General features: G+C 42.8%; 1 protein-coding gene across 4 annotated transcripts in view; it reads left to right on the forward strand.

The window, feature by feature from the left end:
- Positions 1–20,025, forward strand: part of ARHGAP6 (Rho GTPase activating protein 6) — a 303,023-nt gene that overhangs the window by 145,766 nt on the left and 137,232 nt on the right. Inside the window, exon 1 of one of the 4 annotated variants that reach the window (XM_085212268.1) lies at positions 4,153–4,414. The exons of 2 other annotated variants lie outside the window; for them this stretch is intronic. Coding sequence is in view for 1 of the 2 variants with exons in the window: in XM_085212277.1 (XP_085068403.1) it covers positions 4,370–4,414 (45 nt within the window). In the remaining variant the exon portion in view is untranslated. Of the gene's footprint in view, positions 1–4,152; positions 4,415–20,025 lie in introns of those variants that run through there. One more of the 4 variants, XM_085212277.1, reaches the window with a different exon arrangement.

Consider the following 20,025-nt stretch of genomic DNA (forward strand, 5'->3'; position numbering starts at 1 on the left):
GACGGTGTCATGCTTGTCCAGTGCACTAAATCTCATATAAAGGGGCTTCAGATATCCAGAAAATTACAGTAATAAAATTCTTCTAAAACAGGATTTATTTTTTCTATGAAGATATACGTCACCATTGTGAAAAAGCATCTCTTTGAGTGAGATGAGATGGTACTTTGTTCTTTGTGGGCATTACGTACTGTTTCCTCTAGTTCTGTTACAAAGAGCGAGAAACTATCAACGTATTTTGATAGATAGCAAATAAGAACTTCTTTAAAACAACAACAAAAGAAGGCTGTTTCTGAGCAAAGGATTTTTGCAGTGTACTGTCCCTGAATTTTGATTCCTTACTTTCTAGTGTCTGTTAATGGATTTAATGGATGATTGTGCATTTCATTTACTTGTCTGTCATCTTTTCTCTCTCTTCTTTTTGGGAAATAGACTTACACTGTAACTGACCAAATGAACATTTGGCTGGAATAAAAAAAGTGCTGATTCCCTAAGGAAGAAGTGTGCTGCCAGTATCACGCTTGGCCCTGGTTCAGCAGTACAGAGGCAGGCCTTTTCCAGATTTGGAACTAGCTCTGTGTGGAAGCTGCATTCATAAAGCTATTAGAAAGGTCAAGCAAAACAAGACCTTTATGCTTGTTTGAAGTTCTTTCACCTAAAAATGTGGACTGTTTTTACACCAGGTAAGCACTGCTGTTTACAGGAATAAAAACAGTTGAGTTAGTGAGGCTATTAAGATCCTTTCTGCAAGTTCTGAGTGAGATGTAAAAGCTGAGCCTATACCTTGTAACTCCGAGGGTGAGCCTCCCCACTCTAAGGGACAGACATCTGCAATCAGTGTCCTGGGAAGGCACTTCTGGGGACCAGTTTGTCTGACCTGTTTTAGATGTCTACTTTGAATGACAGAAATTGTTCACTGGATGTCTCTGCTTCTCCCCACGTTGCAGGGAAGCCTCGGGTGATAATCTGAGAAGCAACTGTAGGTGTTTAAATTTAGGGAGGAAGAACCAAGCTGCCTTCCCTTCGTGGAGTGGATTTGGAGACTTTTCTGTACCTCATCTGATACGATATTGGGCAGCTTGAGTCATTTGTTCCAGGAGTCGTGTTGGAGAAGCAGAGAAGTCATTCCTCTCCAGTATCATAGCTGCGTGCTGTCTGCAGCTGTGGGGCTGGTTTCTTTTGTTTTAGAGCAATTAGTGTGGAGAAAGCATTCAATCCGCAGAGTAATGCTGAAAAAAACAAAAACTGGCATCATCAGTGATCGGCACTATAAAACTCACTTACTCATTTACCAGATGCTAGGTTGGAACCAACTAAGGTATAGCTGAAACATTGTTCATTCTCCTTTCCTGTTGTCAGCAGTAAGTGATAAATAGGAGAGAAGGAGTGAAGGTTTTACTGCAGTTTACATTTTCAGGTATAACACGTGCACTGTAGCTTCTTAAAGCAGCATAGGGAACAGCCACAATGGGAACCATGGAAAACACACAAAAAAATGCAAGGACTCGTACAATTAAACAGATTTAAAATTAATTAATGGAAAAAAAAAACAAAACAAAACTGGTTTGTATAGTTTTTTTTCTTAATTGAGTAGCTTTGGAGTGAGTGTGCATGAAGTTAACTATTATGCTTTGTAAGACCTTTGTAAGGCTTTTGTGTGAAGCTGAACTTTTATGAGGTGTGCACATTCTAATGTGAGTTGCATACATCCATTGGGCAGCCATTATCAGGTGAATAAAATAGGAAGGAAATTTGGAAGGAACACAGGGGACAAAGCTTAAATGAATGTGAAAAAGGAAAAGTTGGCCTGAAGTTCTATGAAGGATCAGCATGTTAATTCTAGGGGCAAAATGGTTTAAAATAGGGGCAGATGATAGCAAGAAATTGCGTAGCACAGCACTGCCTGGAGTTGCTCATTGCACATCAGGGCTGTGCTCCAGATGCTGTGAATTTCACTTGGAGAAGAGAAGGCTCCAGGGAGACCTCATTGTGGCCTTCCAGCACTTGAAGGGAGTGCATAAGCAGGAGGGGGTATGACTGTTTACTGTTTATGGGGGTGGATAGGGATAGGACAAGGGGGAATGGTTTTAAACTGAGACAGGTGAGGTTTAGGTTAGATATTAGGAGGAGGTTTTTCACACAGAGGGTGGTGATATACTGGAACAGGTTGTCCAAGGAGGTTGTGGATGCCCCATCCCTGGAGGCATTCAAGGCCAGGCTGGATGTGGCTCTGGGCAGCCTGGTCGAGTGGTTGGTGACCCTGCACATAGCAGGGGGTTGAAACTAGGTGATCATTGTGGTCCTTTTCAACCCAGGCCATTCTGTGATTCTGTGAAATGTGAAGTCAGGTACTCCTTGGTCATAAGGTCTGGCCTTTGAACACACTTTCTCTAATTAGCAGTGCTTTTACACTTTGTTACTGGATACAGAAGAGTGTTGACCTATTACATACACTATTACAGTTCTGAAACCTGGAACTTACCAAATGCTTTATGATTTTAGGTATGCAAATACTTGAAAAACCCCTGCCCTTCAAGCTCCCGCAGTCCTTTGTGCCAGCTCTGGCACGCATCTCCCTGGTGAGCTGGCCCAGCCTGCTGCATGGGAGCAAACTGTGCACTCATTCTGCTGCATTACCTTGCAGTGGGCACCTGAAGAGGCAACGGTAGGAGGTGGAGGGATGCGTGGGGTCACAGACTGGGCTGCTTCTCGTTGATGAGCAATCACCAGGGCAGACAAGTTCAACCTGAAAAACTTCACCTTTAGTCGTTCTCATCTTGTAATCTTCTTGTTATTCTGCCTTATCCCAGATTATTCTGTTTCTTCTGCATCTCTGCTTTTGCTAGACTATTTCTCCTGTACGTTCTTGCTGTGGATTTCTGTCTCTTCCATATTGTTCTTTTCATTTTGGGGTGCTTATTGAAACACGGCCCTCAGGTTTTAATCCCAACCTTCTTTGATGTTCAGTGTTCCCTTTTGCGTTGATCATCATCAGCAGACAGGGCTAAAGAGTGGGCAGTGATTCAGCCTAGGGGTAGGCATACTGCACGCCTCTCCATCTGCTTTTTGCTGCTTCCTGCAGCCGAATGCCACAGCTGCTATGCAGAGGAAAAGCACTGGGACTCAGAAGAGAGGGTGTGTGTGTGGAGTGTTCACTGAAAGAAGTAAAAAGCAGAACTTCAGAATGGAGAACCGGGTGTTGTGCTCTATCTCTTACCTTTTATTTATTAAGTGCTTATTTTTGCCTGGTGATTTGAAACGTTCAGTTCATAATATTTGCTTCCGTTGGGTGCTGCTTTCCAACATGTTCTCTGCAATCGCTCAGATACCTCCCTGCCTCATTTTCCAGCAAGAGGGATAGCACAGATGAATAGACAACAGTGAGTTTTATGGATAAATGCAGTTGTTCCATGCTTTGTCAAGGGCAAAGTGAACTGAAAAATTCTCTCTCTGTGCACGGGAACTCTGAAGATACTTTCCTCTGCAATGGAAATGAAGGCCTATGGAGAATCCCTGGCACTTACTTAGCATGGGGAAAGGAACGTTGGCTCAACTGTGTGTTCTGAGTACGTATCCTGAGTTTTTACCCAAATGTGTCAAAGAAGGCTATTACCTTTGTTTACAAGTATTGCAAAGTACTGGTAACCTGCTCGCCTGGATTTTAAGTCAAAACCAGTGAAGGTCACTAATTTCACATGCATTTTTTTCCGTGGAGGAGGACTCAGTAACTGGGGGACCTACAGTTGTGACAGGTTTCTGCAAAGCACTGAGAAATGATTACAAAGATGGAAGCAGAAGAGCATCGAGCTCAGCCCAGGTCTGAGGTCAATTCTCCTCGCTTAGGTCACTGCTGCCCAAAGTTTATGTATTTTTAAACGCTGCCGTTGATGGCAACGCCACAATCTCCCTACGCAAGTTGCTTCTAATTATAACATAGCAGAGTAGAGTTTTCATTTAGGATTTGTTTCCTTTTCTGTGTGAATCGTGGGTTCACAGATTGGTTTGGGGTGGGAGGATCTCTAGGACTTCCACCCCCCGCGAGCAGGGACTCCGGAATCACACCTTACCAAATACACATGTTAAGAAAGCAATCAAACAAACAACGACTAAAAGGCGGGAGTTGTATTCGTTCCTCTATCCCGACCCACGGGGATGAACCCGGACGCCGGGTTCTCCTCCGGCGGTGCCGCTGTCGGGTTTGTGCCGGTGCTGCCGGGCGGAGCGGCGGGCGGAGAGCGGGCCCCCTTTCTCCGCCTTCTTTTCCTCCTCCTCCTCCTCTCCGGGGCCGCCGGCTGCCGGGGCGGGGCGGGAGCGGCGGCTGCCGGGCGGGAGCCCCGAAGGAGCGGAGCCGAGCGGAGCTGAGCCCGCGCCCATGGGGGACTCGGTGTTCGGCGAGCGGCCGGCGCTGCGCTACGCGGTGAGTGCCGTACGGGGCCGGGGCCGGCTGCGGGTGCCGCTCCCGAGGGACGGCCCCGAGCAGGTGCCGGCGGGTCGGGGGCCGCCTGGGGCTGGGGGCTGGGAGCCGCTCCCCTCGGCTGTCCGGTGTGCGGGGTTGGGCCGAAGCAGAAAAAGCCGTGAGCGCGCTCGGGAGGCGCGCACAGCGGTGTCCGGGTGCTGCCCGCCCTGCCCCAGCGCTGCCCCGCACCCTCGGGCGCTGCCTGTCCCTGCCCCGCCGTCCTCTGCTCTTCGGCTGATAGCGAGCGCTTTTTTTTGTTTCCTTCGCAAGGGCTTAGCGCCGTTGAGAAGCCGTTTCCTTTCAGCGAACCTTATTAGGAGCATTTTCTCAGTTGCTCGGGCAGAAGAAAAAAAAAAAAAAAAGCCACATGAAAACAACCGGCTGCGTCTTCTGCTGAACTCGTAAATAAGCGGCGGCACGAGCGAAGCGTGCCGGGTGCGATGCTGCTGTCGTCCGCGCTGATGCGCGCCGTGATGCGCGGCTCTTCGACGCCGTTGCTGGGGCCGCGTGGGAGCCGTAGGTCGGGGCCGAGAGACCCTCGGGTCCCCTCGCCCGGTGCTGGTGTGAGGCGCTTCCGCCAGGTTCGCGGCGGTGCCTTCGGTGTTGGCCGTGGAAGTCGGCTTCTCCTTGTGCTTTCCTTAAGCCTGGTGCCGACAGCCCAGAGTAGAAGGAGGCTTGGGGTTTCTGCCGTTCTTTTTTCGGTGGTGCGTTTCGTTTTGAGTACTGTCATACCCACTCGGCTGTCGTGCAGGCGTACAGAAGCAGGGAACTTTTGCATCGCGTATGAGCAGCGAGAGGGATTTCACTGGGAAACTCATTCTCCCGCACCTGATGAATAGAAGCATATCGTAGAATCATAGAATAGCCTGGGTTGAAAAGGACCTCAATGATCATCTAGTTTCAACCCCTCTGCTGTGTGCAGGGTCGCCAACCAGCAGACCAGGCTGCCCAGAGCCACATCCAGCCTGGCAGGATGACATGATAGAACGATGCTCTGCGTAGTCCATGCTTACACACATGTTGTCTATGAGTAGCCCAACCAAAATCAAATGCTTGTTGACCTGCAGCACTCGGTACCATTGTTAGTGCTGTTCTTATTAACTCTGAATAATTATATGGTCTAAGTACAAATCACGTTCTTGGATTGTTTTGATTACTTTGAGATAAAAATTATACCGCGTTATAGTATTTAATAGCAATTTATCGGCAGAGCAAATTATAGTGATTTGTGTGTGGAGGGCTTTTCTTCTGCTTTTTAGGACTGATAATTAAAGTCTCATGATTTCCATAAAAGTACGTAAGGAAGCATCTGCTTTGCGTGTTAGTTCAGAGCAGCAGTGTGCTTTTGAGGCAGATCTCCCAGCTTTGTTCTGTGGTTTGTGTCTCGGGGCAGCCTGGGAGCATGAGAACTGGCGGCTATTCAGATGCCACTGGCCTCTTCAGGACTGAGCTAGAGGCAGCTTTAGGTGAGCTTCTGAAGTTTGTTTGGTTCAGAGATGGAGTTCCCAGTATCACCTCCTCTGTTCTCTGATACCTAATGCTGGATGGGCTGTAGTCTGAGTCAGCACGAGGCCACTGTGGCAACAAATGTCAAAGTGAATTGGCAATTATAATTCACGCAAATGAAGACTTTAAGACTCTCTTGCCTGCTGCGATGGTTGTATATTAACTGATGACATGTTTGATCCAGCATGTATTCTGTGTAAGTGGGATGACTGATAATTATGTCACAATTACACTTTGAATTACACTGGGGTTGACTCAAAGAAGAGCTCCAGTAGATAGAGTTTGTATAACTGACTGGAAGGTTTTTGTTGGTGAAAAGTAGGTTAAAATAAATGTTAACTGAACAAGTATAAAGGTGTATTACTAAAGGTGAGTACAAGAAAAATGTTATACCTGCATTGAGTCACACAACGAAAGCTCTCTTTCCTCTCTGATGGTTGTATCTATGTAGTGATTTCATGAACACTCAGAGAGAGTTAAATAATATCTCACCCTCACTGTATGTTGCCTGACCAAGCAATATCCTATAATTTCTAGGTCTAGGTTAGCTGATTAATCATCTGTTATTCTCTGCTGAATTCACCCTGATTTATGAGCTATTTTTGAAATTGTAATGTCTGTAACTGATAGGAAGATCTGCAGAGGTTCTGGGAACATTTTTCAAACAATTTCATGAAGTGAAGAGGGATGGTCACCTTCCTTACGTGAGATTTCTTCTTGAGTTTTTATATGTTAGCAGCATTTACAGAGAGCATAAAAAACTGCCATGTATTTTGGCTCAAGCATCAGAAAGCTGTATTATACTTATTTCAAGAGATCCATTGGTAATTTGGAATGCAATTTTCTACACAAGTGACTAAAAATAGCTTTGGGATTGCACAACAAACCTCTCAGTGGGGCAAAGCGGGAAGCTTGAAGCATGGTCTGGTTTGTATATAGCCACATGAGTCTCAATATAGCATCTTTAATCTTGGTTTGTCTTCCAGCATTTACCAGAAGGGATTTCCCTCAAGGGAGAGGGTGCTTGCCCTGGGAGGGAAACCCTGCCTGTCTTTCACTGGGGAATTGGAGAGCATGAGCTGGAGTAGGGCTTTTGAAGAGACTTCATCTGGAGCCAAGCAGCAGGGCTCTTCCTTGGGGCAGGAAACCAGGGCTTCTGCCAGGCTGAGCTATGCCTAGAAAGAGGGAACAGCCGGATGTCTGAAGAACACAAATATTAGTTGTCTTAAGGTCACCTCCAATTTGGATGTTAGTGTTCTGGGAAGAGAAAGATCCTTCCCTGCCTCCAGTAGTATTATGGGCACGGTCTTGTCACATTCACCCTTTGATCATAAGGTGGGTGGACTTTCTGCTTATTTTTACCATCTGAAATACCTCAATCCAAATGGAAGGGTACAAAAAGCAAAAGTAACAGTGTCATAGTTTTTCCTTCACAAATTTGGTGAACCACAGAATGCTTTCTGGGGTATACAAGGAATTAGGAAGAAGATAATAGACATTTTCTAGCCTTGTTGTAGTAATGTTAATTGTTATTTGTTAAAAAATTAGTTTACAGAATAGTTCAGAGTGCAATAGTGAGATTGGTGGTGGCATTCTAAAACTGTAAGATGCTGTAAAATGCTTTGTGAGGAGGACCTAAATCTGACATGCTCCTGTGGATTTGATTGCCTTTTGCAAGAATCGGTTTTCAGAGCTGCTTGTCTTTCTGCCTTCAAGACATGTTGCTTGATGACTTGAGCCTTCAACTCCTCGTAGATTTTAACAACATCTCTTAGGGACCACAAGCAGACCACAATTATTACAGTGATGATAATAAATCCTGCAAGCAATTTATTTTGTGGGACTAATACCATCAACTTCTTCCTTTGCTCTAAAGCAACTCACTCAGCTGCCCCAGGGCCGAATGAAACTTGCCAGGATTGCTTGTCTGGCCTGATCCCGTCCTGTCCTTTCAACAGGACCTTTGGGAATGGACTTCAGACTGCACAAGTTGTCCTTGCAGTTGCAGGCTGTCCCCAGCTGTTCTTTCCTTGGAGCATCCCAGATTCTTCCCCCACCACTCTTGCTATGAGAAAAAGCTGGGTGGCCCTTCAGGAAAAGGGCTGCTGTGAGTGGGCTGCTGTCACTGGGGCCATTTGTCTGGTTGCTTCACATTCCAAACAGGCTGTCCAGAAGGGAGCAGAGCAGAAGTGGAGCACAGCAGGAGACCAGTGGCATCTGTGCAGACCACCTGCAGTGTGCTTTTGCTGTCAGTCCCAGTGTGGTGGGATTCAGGCATGAGAATAGGTTCTTGTCTACCAGGCTCTGAAAATGAAACATCTCTGCTTGGTAGGAGACAGCTGCTATTTTCTAATGCTCTGAGTACACAGAGGCAGAGTTAAGTAGTTCTAAAAGATTAATTCACTCTGTAGTTGTTTTTCTAAAAAGAAACTGTGAAGAACACTTCCAACTTCATCAGATAAGTGAGTTACAGAAGAAATGGTTAGCAGGAGAGCAGTGTTCACCTTCTGGCATCCTGCCCTCAGCCTCTCACTGACTGCGTGCACGTGGCACTGTTTGCTGAAGGAATACGACTTGGGTTGCTGTTGAGTCCAATTCTTCCTTCTTCATTTTGGATGAAATTCCAGTTGACAGTGATGATTCATGTTGCAAACACGCAATCATTTAAAAGTGCTTTTATTGCTAATCCTTTGAAAACGTATATAAACATAGGAAACGAGCACTATTTGTCGTTCTGTCGTGAGCACCAAGGCCAAGCTTTGATTAGGGTTGATGGACTCTGAAGTGTGTCCAGCCAGCTTTTATCCATGCAAAACAGCGAGGAGTTAACAGCGAGGAGTCAGGAGGAGGGGATGCAATGGGCTCTTGTGTGTGCCATAGGCTTTTGGAAAGCTGCACAAAGCAGATTTCAATTCAGATTTGGTCATATTTTTACAGTGCTTGAACTCTTAATGTGTTTCCAGGGCTCTCCACGCATACTTGTGTATGAACTGCCCTTCTCTCATGTATGTGGGGGAGAAGATGGGGAGTGGTGCAGGTTGTGTTTGGCAAGACTTCTTGGGTCTGATGCAGAGCTACACCGAGGTGGTCCCTGTTAGGTCTGTCCCCAGAGACTGGCTGGAAACGGAGGTTCCTTAAGTGCAGTAGTGATGGCCTTCAGGTAAAGCTGCCCTTTGGTTACGTTTCCTCTGCCTGTCCATATCTAGTAGCATCTGTTACTGTAGAATTGCTACAGTTCTTGTATTAGTACTTATAGAGATGCTGATTAATAAAATGGTGTGACTTGAGCTTCAGGACTTTTATTCAGAGAGGTAAAGAGTCCTTTGGCATTGATAAAGTTGTAAAGCTGTATATTCACCTGGCACCATTTCCACTACTTTCACATCTCTCAAGGGGATTTAACCAACCAGCAACAGTCCCTTATAAAGCTGCTGCATGACACAGACTTCATCCCTACAAAACTGACGAGGTCCATAGGGAGTAGCAAGGTCACCCGTGGCCAAAATCATCAACCTGCACTGTGCTGAAATGAGGGACAGCCGGGCAGATAAGTCTTTTGAACTACTGTCCCTTACGTACCATATACCCTTGTTATTTGCTGAGCAGTATGGCTGGAAGGGTGCTGGCCTCCCCTCTCCTTCCAATGGCATGTCTGCTCCTGCAGCAGCAGGGTGGCTAAACTCTCAGTGACTTGGAAAAGATATATCCCACGTTTGAATTTCATTCTATTCCTGCCTGGCTGCGATATTTGAGAATACAGAAAGCCATTGCGCTCCGTGAAGTGAAATGGCTTTTTCTTGTCTAGGGAATAAAGGAGGTGTGCGTGCATTGTGTTACTCACAAAAAGAACTTGAACACCTTTCTGCAGCAAGCCCCAGCTGATGAGGCCACATGGCTCACGTTCGCTTTTTCTATGAGGGTGTCAAATCTGAATGCTCCTGTGGGAGGTGCCTGGGTCTTATCTGGACTGACTGGCTCAAGAAGAAAACTAAGTAATGTTTTTCTTTCTAATGATTGCTATCTGAGACGTTATCGACAGTGCACAGTTGAAAGGATTTCCTGAATATATCCTCTACTAAGTCAAAAAGCGTTAGGAGCTGCTAACGGGAAACTGAATATTACAGCAACGGCTGAATAGACTGCAGGGTAGCTTTCACTTTTTAAAGGCAACATGAGTGGAGTTGGGTCTGTCCAGGCAGCAGTGCCCTCGGGTAGAGAGGAAGAGCAAGTCCTAATTATAGCTACCTGTGCCACCATCTGCTGTTATTTCATAGGGGGGTGCTTTACATTCTAGAGCAATTGAGTGAGTCTTTGGAAATGATATTGGAATCTGCTTGCTGTTTCACCATACAGTTGAACTGATTATTTTAAAATAACATTTCATCCATGTGTTTTCTGTACGCTAGTTTATCTGCACCTGATTATCAATCTGCCATGGCTACACTGCCTAGATGAGCCTGTGAATTTATGACAGTATTGTACTGTGTTTCACCTGGCTTATAGTCAGTCTTCAGCCTCTTTGTTTACTGTAGATGAACACATAGGTATATATTTTATTTACTTGTTTTTTAAATCAAGCATCTTGTGTGACTGAGTGTGTCTGTGGACACCTGATCTATAGCACCCAGATGTTAGCTTGAGTATCTGCTTCTCCTGAAATTTCCAGTTATTTTTTCTTGCCCTTGATAAGAGTATGATTTTTTTTGCAAATGTTTATGGATTTGGAAAGCTTATTGCGTTGTCTAGGCTGTCAGATTTGATTTAGAGACATAAATTAGGTGATGTTTAATATTGATTACATTCTCCCTTAGCCCAATGGTCTGTAAGAGCTCCTGTTAATGCTCATCTCTACATGACTTGACATATGGATTCAGTATCATTGCAGGCTGAAATTCTTCTCATTTTGAGTAGATTACTGTATGTCTTCCAGTCTGATCCTTTTAATACATACTCTGAGTCTTGCAAAGCATTTTGTTGTTTAAATACAATCTGTGGAAAAGAATCTGAAATGTTTTTTTTGTTTTGTTTTGTTTTGTTTTTTCAAAATGCAGATATTAAGCCTGCTTGAAAAATTTGAAAATACACTTAAACATCATGGGTGGGAGAGGGTCTTGAGTGCATGTGGTACATAGTGTTGTCTGTAAGGAAAAAAAAAAAAAAAAAGAAGACAAAGCAAACCTCAGCAGATGTAGGAGGAAAACTGTAAGTGCTTGCAGCCCAGTTCTTTGCTTGTTGAAGTATGTCATGGGTCTTGAAACAGATGTTGGGTCCTGCATTGTGCAGAAGCCACACCCGCTGCTTCCCTTGGCAAATTGTCTCACTTTCCAGTGACCTTTGGGTAAAACATCCTTTTATTGGTACTCTGCCCTTAAATGTTTCCTTTTTTCCTCTTGGTGAACTGTTCATGTCCTGTATCATTTCAGGCTGTTGTTGATATTTGCATGCCACAACTGTGTACCCCTTTAACATCAGTGTTTGTAGCTGTGTATACTGCATGTTTGAAACATTCTCCATGCCCAGGAAAATTACCTTTTTTTAATTAAAACAAGTCGAGAGATTTGTTCTACTGCAGAGCATGGTACTGAGGAACTTGTGGCAGAATGCAGGAGATGATGTTGTGCTAGCTGCAAGCAGAGATATGAGTAATGGGGAACCCCAGTGAGTTGGCTACTTCCTCTCCCAGATGCCCGATTCTGTGATCTTGCCCCATTGGTGTTTTTGTAGTCAGGTGCATGGCCTGTTTCGGCTTCTAAGCACATCTGGACAAATAAGTGCAAACAGGCTATGTGTGATGTACGGAAGGTGAGAAGGAATGGCACTGCAAGGGGTTAAGGTCGGATGTTAGGAAACATATCTTCTCCAAAAGAGTGGTCAGGCATTGAAACAGGGAGGTGGTGGAGTCACCATCCCTGGAGGTGTTGAGGAAACGTGTGGTACTGAGGGACATGGTTAGTGGGCATGGTGTGATGGGATGACATTTGGACTAGGTGGTCTTAGAGTCTTTTCCAACCTCAGTAATTCTGTGATTCCAACCTTAAGGATTCTATGAAGCCTAAGTAATTCAGGAACAAGCAGCAACGGATCTCACCTGCTCCCACATATGTGGCACTTTAGGTCAATATTAATATATATGTAATTTTCCTGCATGACCTTGTTCTGAAATGTATTTAAGAAGTCTGTTCTTAATCAGACATGAATGTGAAATTCAGCATGGAGAAGAGATCAGTGGTATGTGAAGTTGAGAATGTGATTTTTACCTACCTTCTCACAAGATGCATCTGCATTTTAGTCAGGATTTTCTACACATGATCACACACACAGATTGTGTGAAGCAGTATCAAATTGTGTGTTTATGGGAATTTAAGATAAAAATGTTGCAACAGGAGGTGTTGATCTCCATTGGAATCACAAAGAATAGGGATAAAGAAAAGCAAACTGCAGTTTTTCAAATGCTTTTGTTACTGAATTTCCTAAGAGAGTCTGTGTTGTTACATTTACAGAAAAGATGGCATTGTCTTTTCTGATTGCTTATCAGATGACCATTACTTTCTGGCTAATTATTTTTTTTCTGATCGAAATTTCTCTCTGTTGTGAGTTTACTAATGGAGACTAATCATCCAAGTAAAGGTAGTTCATGGCATCAGATGTGATCCTTTCAATTAATTAATTATCTGCTGGCTCTGTAGTGTTTGAAAGCCTTCCTTCATGTGTGAAGTTTAGGAGACTCCATTTATTGATTCTTTCTTTATGAATCTAGAGGTTTGTTGTTAGTGGTGCTTGTGGTGAGCAGGACTATATGCCTACTCCTTGAGAGGACTATATAGTAACTGGAGAGTATTTAAATTCTTCAGTGCTGGAACAATATTTTTACCATAAATTCAAGATGTCAGTGGGTCTTTTAGGCCATTACTGAGACTCAGCTGGAGTCAAGTTTGCGTCCCTTCCTGTAGTGAATTTAGGCTTTTCCCATACTGTGCCACACCAATTTGTATCACTTTACATTTCTGCTTTGCCATTAGAAATTCATGGTCATTAATTCTGTGTTTGCATTGGTGCAGGCTGTCTAAAATCCAGGTGAGCAAGACCTATGTTAATTATTTTTAATATGTCATAGTGGCATTCAGACATGTTTTATAAAGTACTGGGATGAAATGACACTTTGGATTTTCAAATTCATTGTCTTTCAGTGACTCTCAGGTCAGCACAGCTGGATTTGGAAAGATACCTTTTCTATTAGCTGGCCCTGCAAATTGAGCCAGCTGAAGCCTAAGGCTGTGTTCTTCTTCATGCACTGTTGCCAATAGAAAATACCTATTAATTGTTACCATGCAGCAAAATTCTTTATACAACTTCTGTATACTGTTGCAGCTCTTTTTTTCTCATTGGAGGGCTGAAAATAGTAAAGGGCAGTATTTCTTTCCATACAGTAAATAGAGAGTAATTGAAATAAATACAGAGAGCATTTCTTTTGAGTAGCAAGTTGGCTTTTTTTCTGTCCCTAAGCCTAACTCCCAAATGTTTGTCTAGAAATAATACTGCCAGGAAGCCCTTACAGTTTCTGTCTATGACTATAAACGTGGTACATTATACCTTAACTTGCGTGTAACATTAAGCAGAGTTTACATATATCTTTCTTCTGGCTTATTTTGTACCAGTTGTTTAAATCATTTGCCCTTTGCTTAGAATTCATGCCTGAAAAAGGAATTCCATCTGCAGAAACATCGTTGAATTCCTTTCCTTTAGTAACACGTTCTCGAGGATGGCTTTTTAAGCTCTCTTAAATGATCTCTTACATATTTTAATCAGTTTTCTAGTCTGCAGTAAGTCTTTCGTGTTAAAATAAATACAATGTTACTGGCTACTGGCTACAAATAATTATTTACTTTGTGTTATATTTTGCAGTTTATGGCATTCCTTCCACTAAAAGTAAGAGGAAATAACAAGTTTTTCTACTTCTCTCAGGTTTTGTGTGTCCATATTTAATTTGCTAATACACGTTCTCCAATATGGGCTTAATAGAATTCTCCTAAGGTCTTCACGTGGTTCTCTCTTAATAATTTAATTTTGCTGAGTCTCTGTTTTGAACCCTTCAAATTCACTTGTGATGGAGGGTTTCAGTTGCATAGATGTAGAAGACTGAAGTAAAGTGATTCCCTCTTCCTCTCTCTTCCTTTTTTTTTTTTTCCCTTGGCTTATATGGACTGTCATTGCATGATGTTGATTATTTTTGTGTGTGAGAGACATTTGATTTGGTGTTTGACCCTCTATCTTTCTGCTGTTCTTCTCTTCAGGGTGCTATTTTGGTCTACGTCAAGTTTGCCTGTCTGAAATTTTCTGCAGTGCTGCAGCTTTTCTTATGCTACGGGAGTAGATTTAAATGATTGCATCTGAAAATACTGCTACTCATGTGGCTGCTTAACAGGGGTGAGAATGGTTTCATCATTCTTAGGCTTGCACATGTGGTCTTTGTTTGTTATACATTTTCTATTTCCATTTATGTGCCATCTTGCCATCTCTACTGTTGTATCATTTATTCTCTTCTGTGTGCTCCATGTGCCTCTCTCCTGTCTTCAATACAGAAGTACAGAAGTGGAGATGAACATTTTAGAGCAAACTGTCAATCTGAAACATATATTGTCATTTTAGAGGGATCTTGGCTAACTAAAAATCAGAAACAGAGCATATCCCAAGCAGACAGGTTCCTAGAATTGAACATTTATGCTGCCCTTTCTTTTTTCTGAGCTTATGATTTATATAGTTTTTAATGAAATCAAACTTATGAACTGCTAGGAGCAGAACTTGTACTTAGCTTGCTTGGTAGTTTAATGCATTTTTTATACAGTCAGGGGTAACAGTTTTAGAAGTGTGTGTATGTCCTTGGTTTTAGCAAATAACCGTCTTGTTTTCAGGGTGACTCATCTTGCTGTTTTCTGGCATGAAAACTTCATTTTCAGCTATTGGTAATACTGTTTGTATTTCTGCTAAATTAGTAGAATTGTTGTTTATCTATTAAGCATGCAATTGCAAGAGGAGATTAGTAGGTCACATTTATTCTCAGGTAAGTACCTGCAGTTAATGGAGTTATCATGAGGATTTAATTGTCTTACTATTCATATTAGCTCTCTGGACTGGCCTCCTATTTCCATTTTAAATTTTCCATTTTAAAGCAAGGATGAATGCAACTGAAATAAGATGAGCAGAGCAAGGTAAGAACAGATGCTCTCCCTCATTATAGTACGTATTTAGGTACCTAAACAAATATGTAACTGCAGTCGGGTTCTAAATAAGCAGATAAGGAGCAGGCATTTTTGATTGAGTTGATCAGAGTAGGTTCATTTTGTGAGTTTTCTTTCAATCTCCTCAGACTTTCTCTGCTTGAAGAAAAAGTAGGAAATGAATTTCTGCTCATTGCTTGTCACATTATTACAGTTATGTTTTATGATTAGGCTTCTTTGCATTCAGGATTGTGTTTTTGTCTGTCTATGCCACATGTGGGTTTGATGGTGCCAGCCCTGTGAGTGGTGCTTTCAGGCTCCACAACATCGTATGTAAGCCTATTGCTTGAATTCTGAAGGTTAGGACCATTGCTGCCTTTGAGGAGTAGCAAGCTACAGCTGTGTTCTCATCTGTTTCAAGTGGGGAGCAGTGGGGACACCATATTCCAGTGAGAATTCAGATGCAGCTCCGCAGATGGTCCAGCTGGTGTCCTTCTCCATGCCCAACGTGTGCAGAGCAGTCTGTCATCCATCACAGGGCCACTGGCTCTTCAGTGGGGCTGTGCCACTGCTTGAGGCCTACTCTGGGCACATGTAACCACAGAATCACAGAAATGCTTAGCTTGGAAGGGACCTCAAAGCCCACCCAGCCCCAACCCATGCCCTAGGCAGGACTGTCCCCCACCAGCTCAGGCTGCCCAGGGCCCCATCCAGCCTGGCCTTGAGCGCCTCCAGAGATGGGGCACCACAGCTTCTCTGGGCAGCTGTGCCAGGGCCTCACCAACCTCTGGTAAAGGATTTCTGTATAACATCTAACCAAAACCTCTCCTCTTCTAGTTTAAAGCCATCCTCCTTTTCCTATCACTATCTGCCCATGTAAAAAGTTGGTTCCCCTCCTGCTTGTTAGTTCCCTTCAAGTACTGGAAGGATGCTTAAGAAGAACTCCTTGTAGAAAAATTGAGTTGAGAACTCAAAAAAGAGCTGAAGGAAACCCCGTCTGCTTGTGAGTAGTTACTGAATACAGAGTGACTCTTCGGATAATGACCAGTGGCTTGCTTTTCATTAGTCCTGGTGGTTGCTAGCTCTTGGTGGCTTCAGCTGCAACTTTGCTTGCTTAATGTTGCTGAAGAGCAGCCCTCAGGGATTAGGCTATAAATTCATCTAAATCTGCTGACGCATCCATGAGAACAAACACCAAGCCAGAAGGCAGACCTGCTTTACCATTGCCTTAATGAGAAGCCACACACAAAAGGAGATATTTCTTTTGGAAAAGAGAACCTTATAATCACAAGTGTGTCTGTCATATGTCTTTCTTGTGTGTGTGTGTTAGAACTTATTTGTTGCATATGTGTCCATTTTAGTGCTGTATTTGCATAACCTGTTTGGTTTGTGGGTTTATTTTTTTTTTTCTGTTTCTCTGTTGGTAGTGTTTCACTTGAGGTTGTTGACAAGATTATCCAGTCAACACATTGTTATTGGTTTTTAATGTCACCAGCTTAGCCACCAAATGGGACAGAGAGAAGGAGCCATGCATTTGTCTCCAGGGTGCAACAGAAAAGCTGTTCTCTCTTGCAGGAATACACTTAATTAGTTGAGATCACCTTTAGATATTCATTTGGAAATGTTTTCTTTATGTGAGGGGATTTCTTGTGTTTTGTAAACAAGAGAGCTCCTTGCCACTTTCTAACACAAGGTTGTCTTGACATAATGCTTAATAGTGACTTCTGGTTGTAGCGTTTTTCAGTGTTTTGGTTTTTTGTTTGTTTGTTAATTGAGAGCTCACGTATGAGTTTTGAATAATTATTCCCCTAAAATACTGTTCCTTAAAAACATTATTTCTCAGTGGTTACTCATGTCTTTCAGAAAAATGGTTAGAAAGTTGCAGTTTTGGCAATGGCAGAAGTAATCGCACAAGTTCCAGGCATGAAGCCATAGTGGAGAAAAATTTAAGAACCAAGATATAAGTGTAATTAAATTAAATAACTTGAAGTAATAACACTGATGCAGTTCTGCTTGCAACTGTGCTTGCAGAAGGATGCCCCTTTTGCAGCATTTAAACTGAATCTGATGCATAAAAATTATTTATCCAGAAAGTTTCTGGTTCTTTATTGCTTTCACAGCCTGTTTTCTGGTGCCTTCTTTTAATGCCTGCGTACCTCTTCCTTACTGCAAGATCAAAACTGTGTCTGCCATTTGACACTATGACAGTCACCCATGATCTTATGAGCCACTTCTTAGTCCCGTGTTCTTATATGTGTCAGGAATGTTTGGTAGTTTCCTGCCTCATGTACATTTCCCATAGGCTTGTACTCTCTTAAATGTATGCAAGTTAATTCTTAAATTGCTGCTGAAGCAGGTGCTTCCACTCTTAGTAAGTCTGCATAGGTCTAACTTGAGCACCAAGGAAAGTTGTATGGGGTGGAAGAGTAGCTTTTTCCTGAGTTTCTTTAAACATCTGCTTGTCACTTGTTGCTTCAGTGCACATCTCCCTCTTGTTTGCAGCAGACATGGATTCCTTTTAGCACTCATACTATACTCTATTTCCTGGAGAATTAGGCTGGCTAGCACTGTACAAGGACCAGAGGAAATGATCTCTCGACTGAGTCTATTAATTATTGTTCTCTTGAGAATCTGGTTTGTCCTCAAAAAGGATGGCAATAGCAAACAGTAAAAGTGCTCTGGAAACAAATGCAGTTATTACTTGCGTTTGGCAAAGTAGGGTTCTGACCTTTTTCCCAAAATTTTTGAAGAAGGCTTGTTCTGTTTCGATGTCTTTATATAAAGAACATCATCATTTGAGGCTAGAATTCTTCATTTCCATGAAGTTTGAAAGTGATTTATTTGAAAGGAAAATATTTGGAAAGTTTAGCAAAATTCCATTTGACCAGTATCTAGGAATGTAGGACAGGGGTATTCCTGGGCCATGTATTCCTGCCCCTTTCTGTTGCAGGGAGCAGCACATAATCCCTTACATAAACACAAAAGCAGTGAGCTCTGCCTCAGAAGCAGCTTTTCTTCAATTTACTCCTTCTGTCAGAGCGTCCTTCCAGAATGCACTGACTGATAGTCATTTTTCTATCAGACTGAATTTGTTTTTGGGGCAGTGTGATCTTTTAGCTTAAACTGCACTTTTGCTGTCCTGATATTGAACCAAGTTTTTCATTTTGTTTTGGCTGAAGAAGTGAAGCTCACCCTTTGCTGTGATGGGCATCTTTACTGTGTGCCTCTGCCTCCTTTTTGTGGCTTTACCTAGGAGTGGTCTTCAGGAGTGGTGGAAACAAATGGCTATCTGGGAAAGCAGGGTGGCAGGAGCTTATATTATGGCCTGGACTTGAGGGAATATCCACAGTCCTGCTCCCTCCCCAACTGTAGCTTCATATGGAGCCTGAGCCTATCAAGTCACTTCAGTGCTGCAGCATTCTCCAAGGAGTTGAACACCGCCATTTGCAGCCTTTCCAACTCATTGGTTTTTTGTATTTCCCATATTTTAAATAGATGCTCTCATCAACCTCATTCTGCGGTTCCTCTGAAGAATCATCATCCCCTAAGAGAACAATCTGCTGCCTCCACAGGTAGAGATGAGAGAAACTAGAAATAATGCAAAGTATGGTCCTCTTCCTCTCCTTAATTTATGCACTTCATTGGCACTGTTCTTTCTGTTTTGCCAAACTTGATATAAGAGGCAAAAATAGTGTTAGAGGTGCAGAACAATACATGCTATTTAAGGAAAATCTGTTGCAAGCATTGTCCATTCAAACTGACATTATTGCTCTCTTACATGGTTACAATTAAGACTTGAAATCATTATATTTGCTGTGCTGTGGGCCTGGGGCCGTGTGCTCTCACCAGGGATATGTTGCATTTATAAATGGAATATTTATAAAATTTTAAGGTTGACATTCCATTAAGTAAAGTTGAGTGTTATCTTCTCTCCTTCTCTCCTTCTCTCCTTCTCTCCTTCTCTCCTTCTCTCCTTCTCTCCTTCTCTCCTTCTCTCCTTCTCTCCTTCTCTCCTTCTCTCCTTCTCTCCTTCTCTCCTTCTCTCCTTCTCTCCTTCTCTCCTTCTCTCCTTTCTTACATTTCATGAATCTGAATGGGGAAGAACAATAACAGATCTTTGTATGCCTCATTGTTTAAAGTGCAAGTGTTCCAGCTCTATTCTACATAATTTCCCCCATTTTAAAGTTTTGGAGGCACTTAACAAAATGTTCAAAGGAAATGTATGCCAGGATGGTTTTAAGTATAGCAGAAGGCATTTTGAAATATTGACTCATGCAAAGTGTTAATAAATGTTAACTGCACTGAGATTGCTTAGAGCTGCCCTTTTTAGGCTACAAAAGTGAGCGGTGCTTCTGAAATGCCAAATCAATATTAAATCATCTGAAAACTTGTCCTTCCATATGTATCTGTCTCAAGTAGGTAAGGGTCTTCTATTAAATTGGCTAATTATCTGACAAGGAGGTCCATAAACTTAAAAAACTTCCTGAAGCTTCTGAAATTCTCAAATTTTCTGTCCCTAAGAGAACTTTTAAAATGGTTCTGAATGAGTTTGTTAGGAGATAATCAAGAGTTTTTGTTATGCTTCCCAACCTGTTCACAAGGTCCCCAGTTGGTGCGGAAGTGATGAGATTATCCCAGCTTTGTGGAAGGTCTCCTGGTTGATGGCATGGGGCAAAGACCCAGGAACTTTTGTTTTTGTTTTTGTTTGTGTTTTGTTTTACTTCTTCATGACAGATTTAATTTTTAGGTAGTTCTGTGTGGAACTGATAGATTCGATCCTTAGGGGTCCCTTCCAATTCAGGATATTCCAAGATTCTAAGACATCAGGTGCAGTGGGATGCTTTTAGTCCT

The sequence above is a fragment of the Meleagris gallopavo genome, chromosome 1 (genome assembly GCF_905368555.1).
Source record: "Meleagris gallopavo chromosome 1, MGAL_WU_HG_1.1, whole genome shotgun sequence".
NCBI lineage: Eukaryota > Metazoa > Chordata > Aves > Galliformes > Phasianidae > Meleagris > Meleagris gallopavo.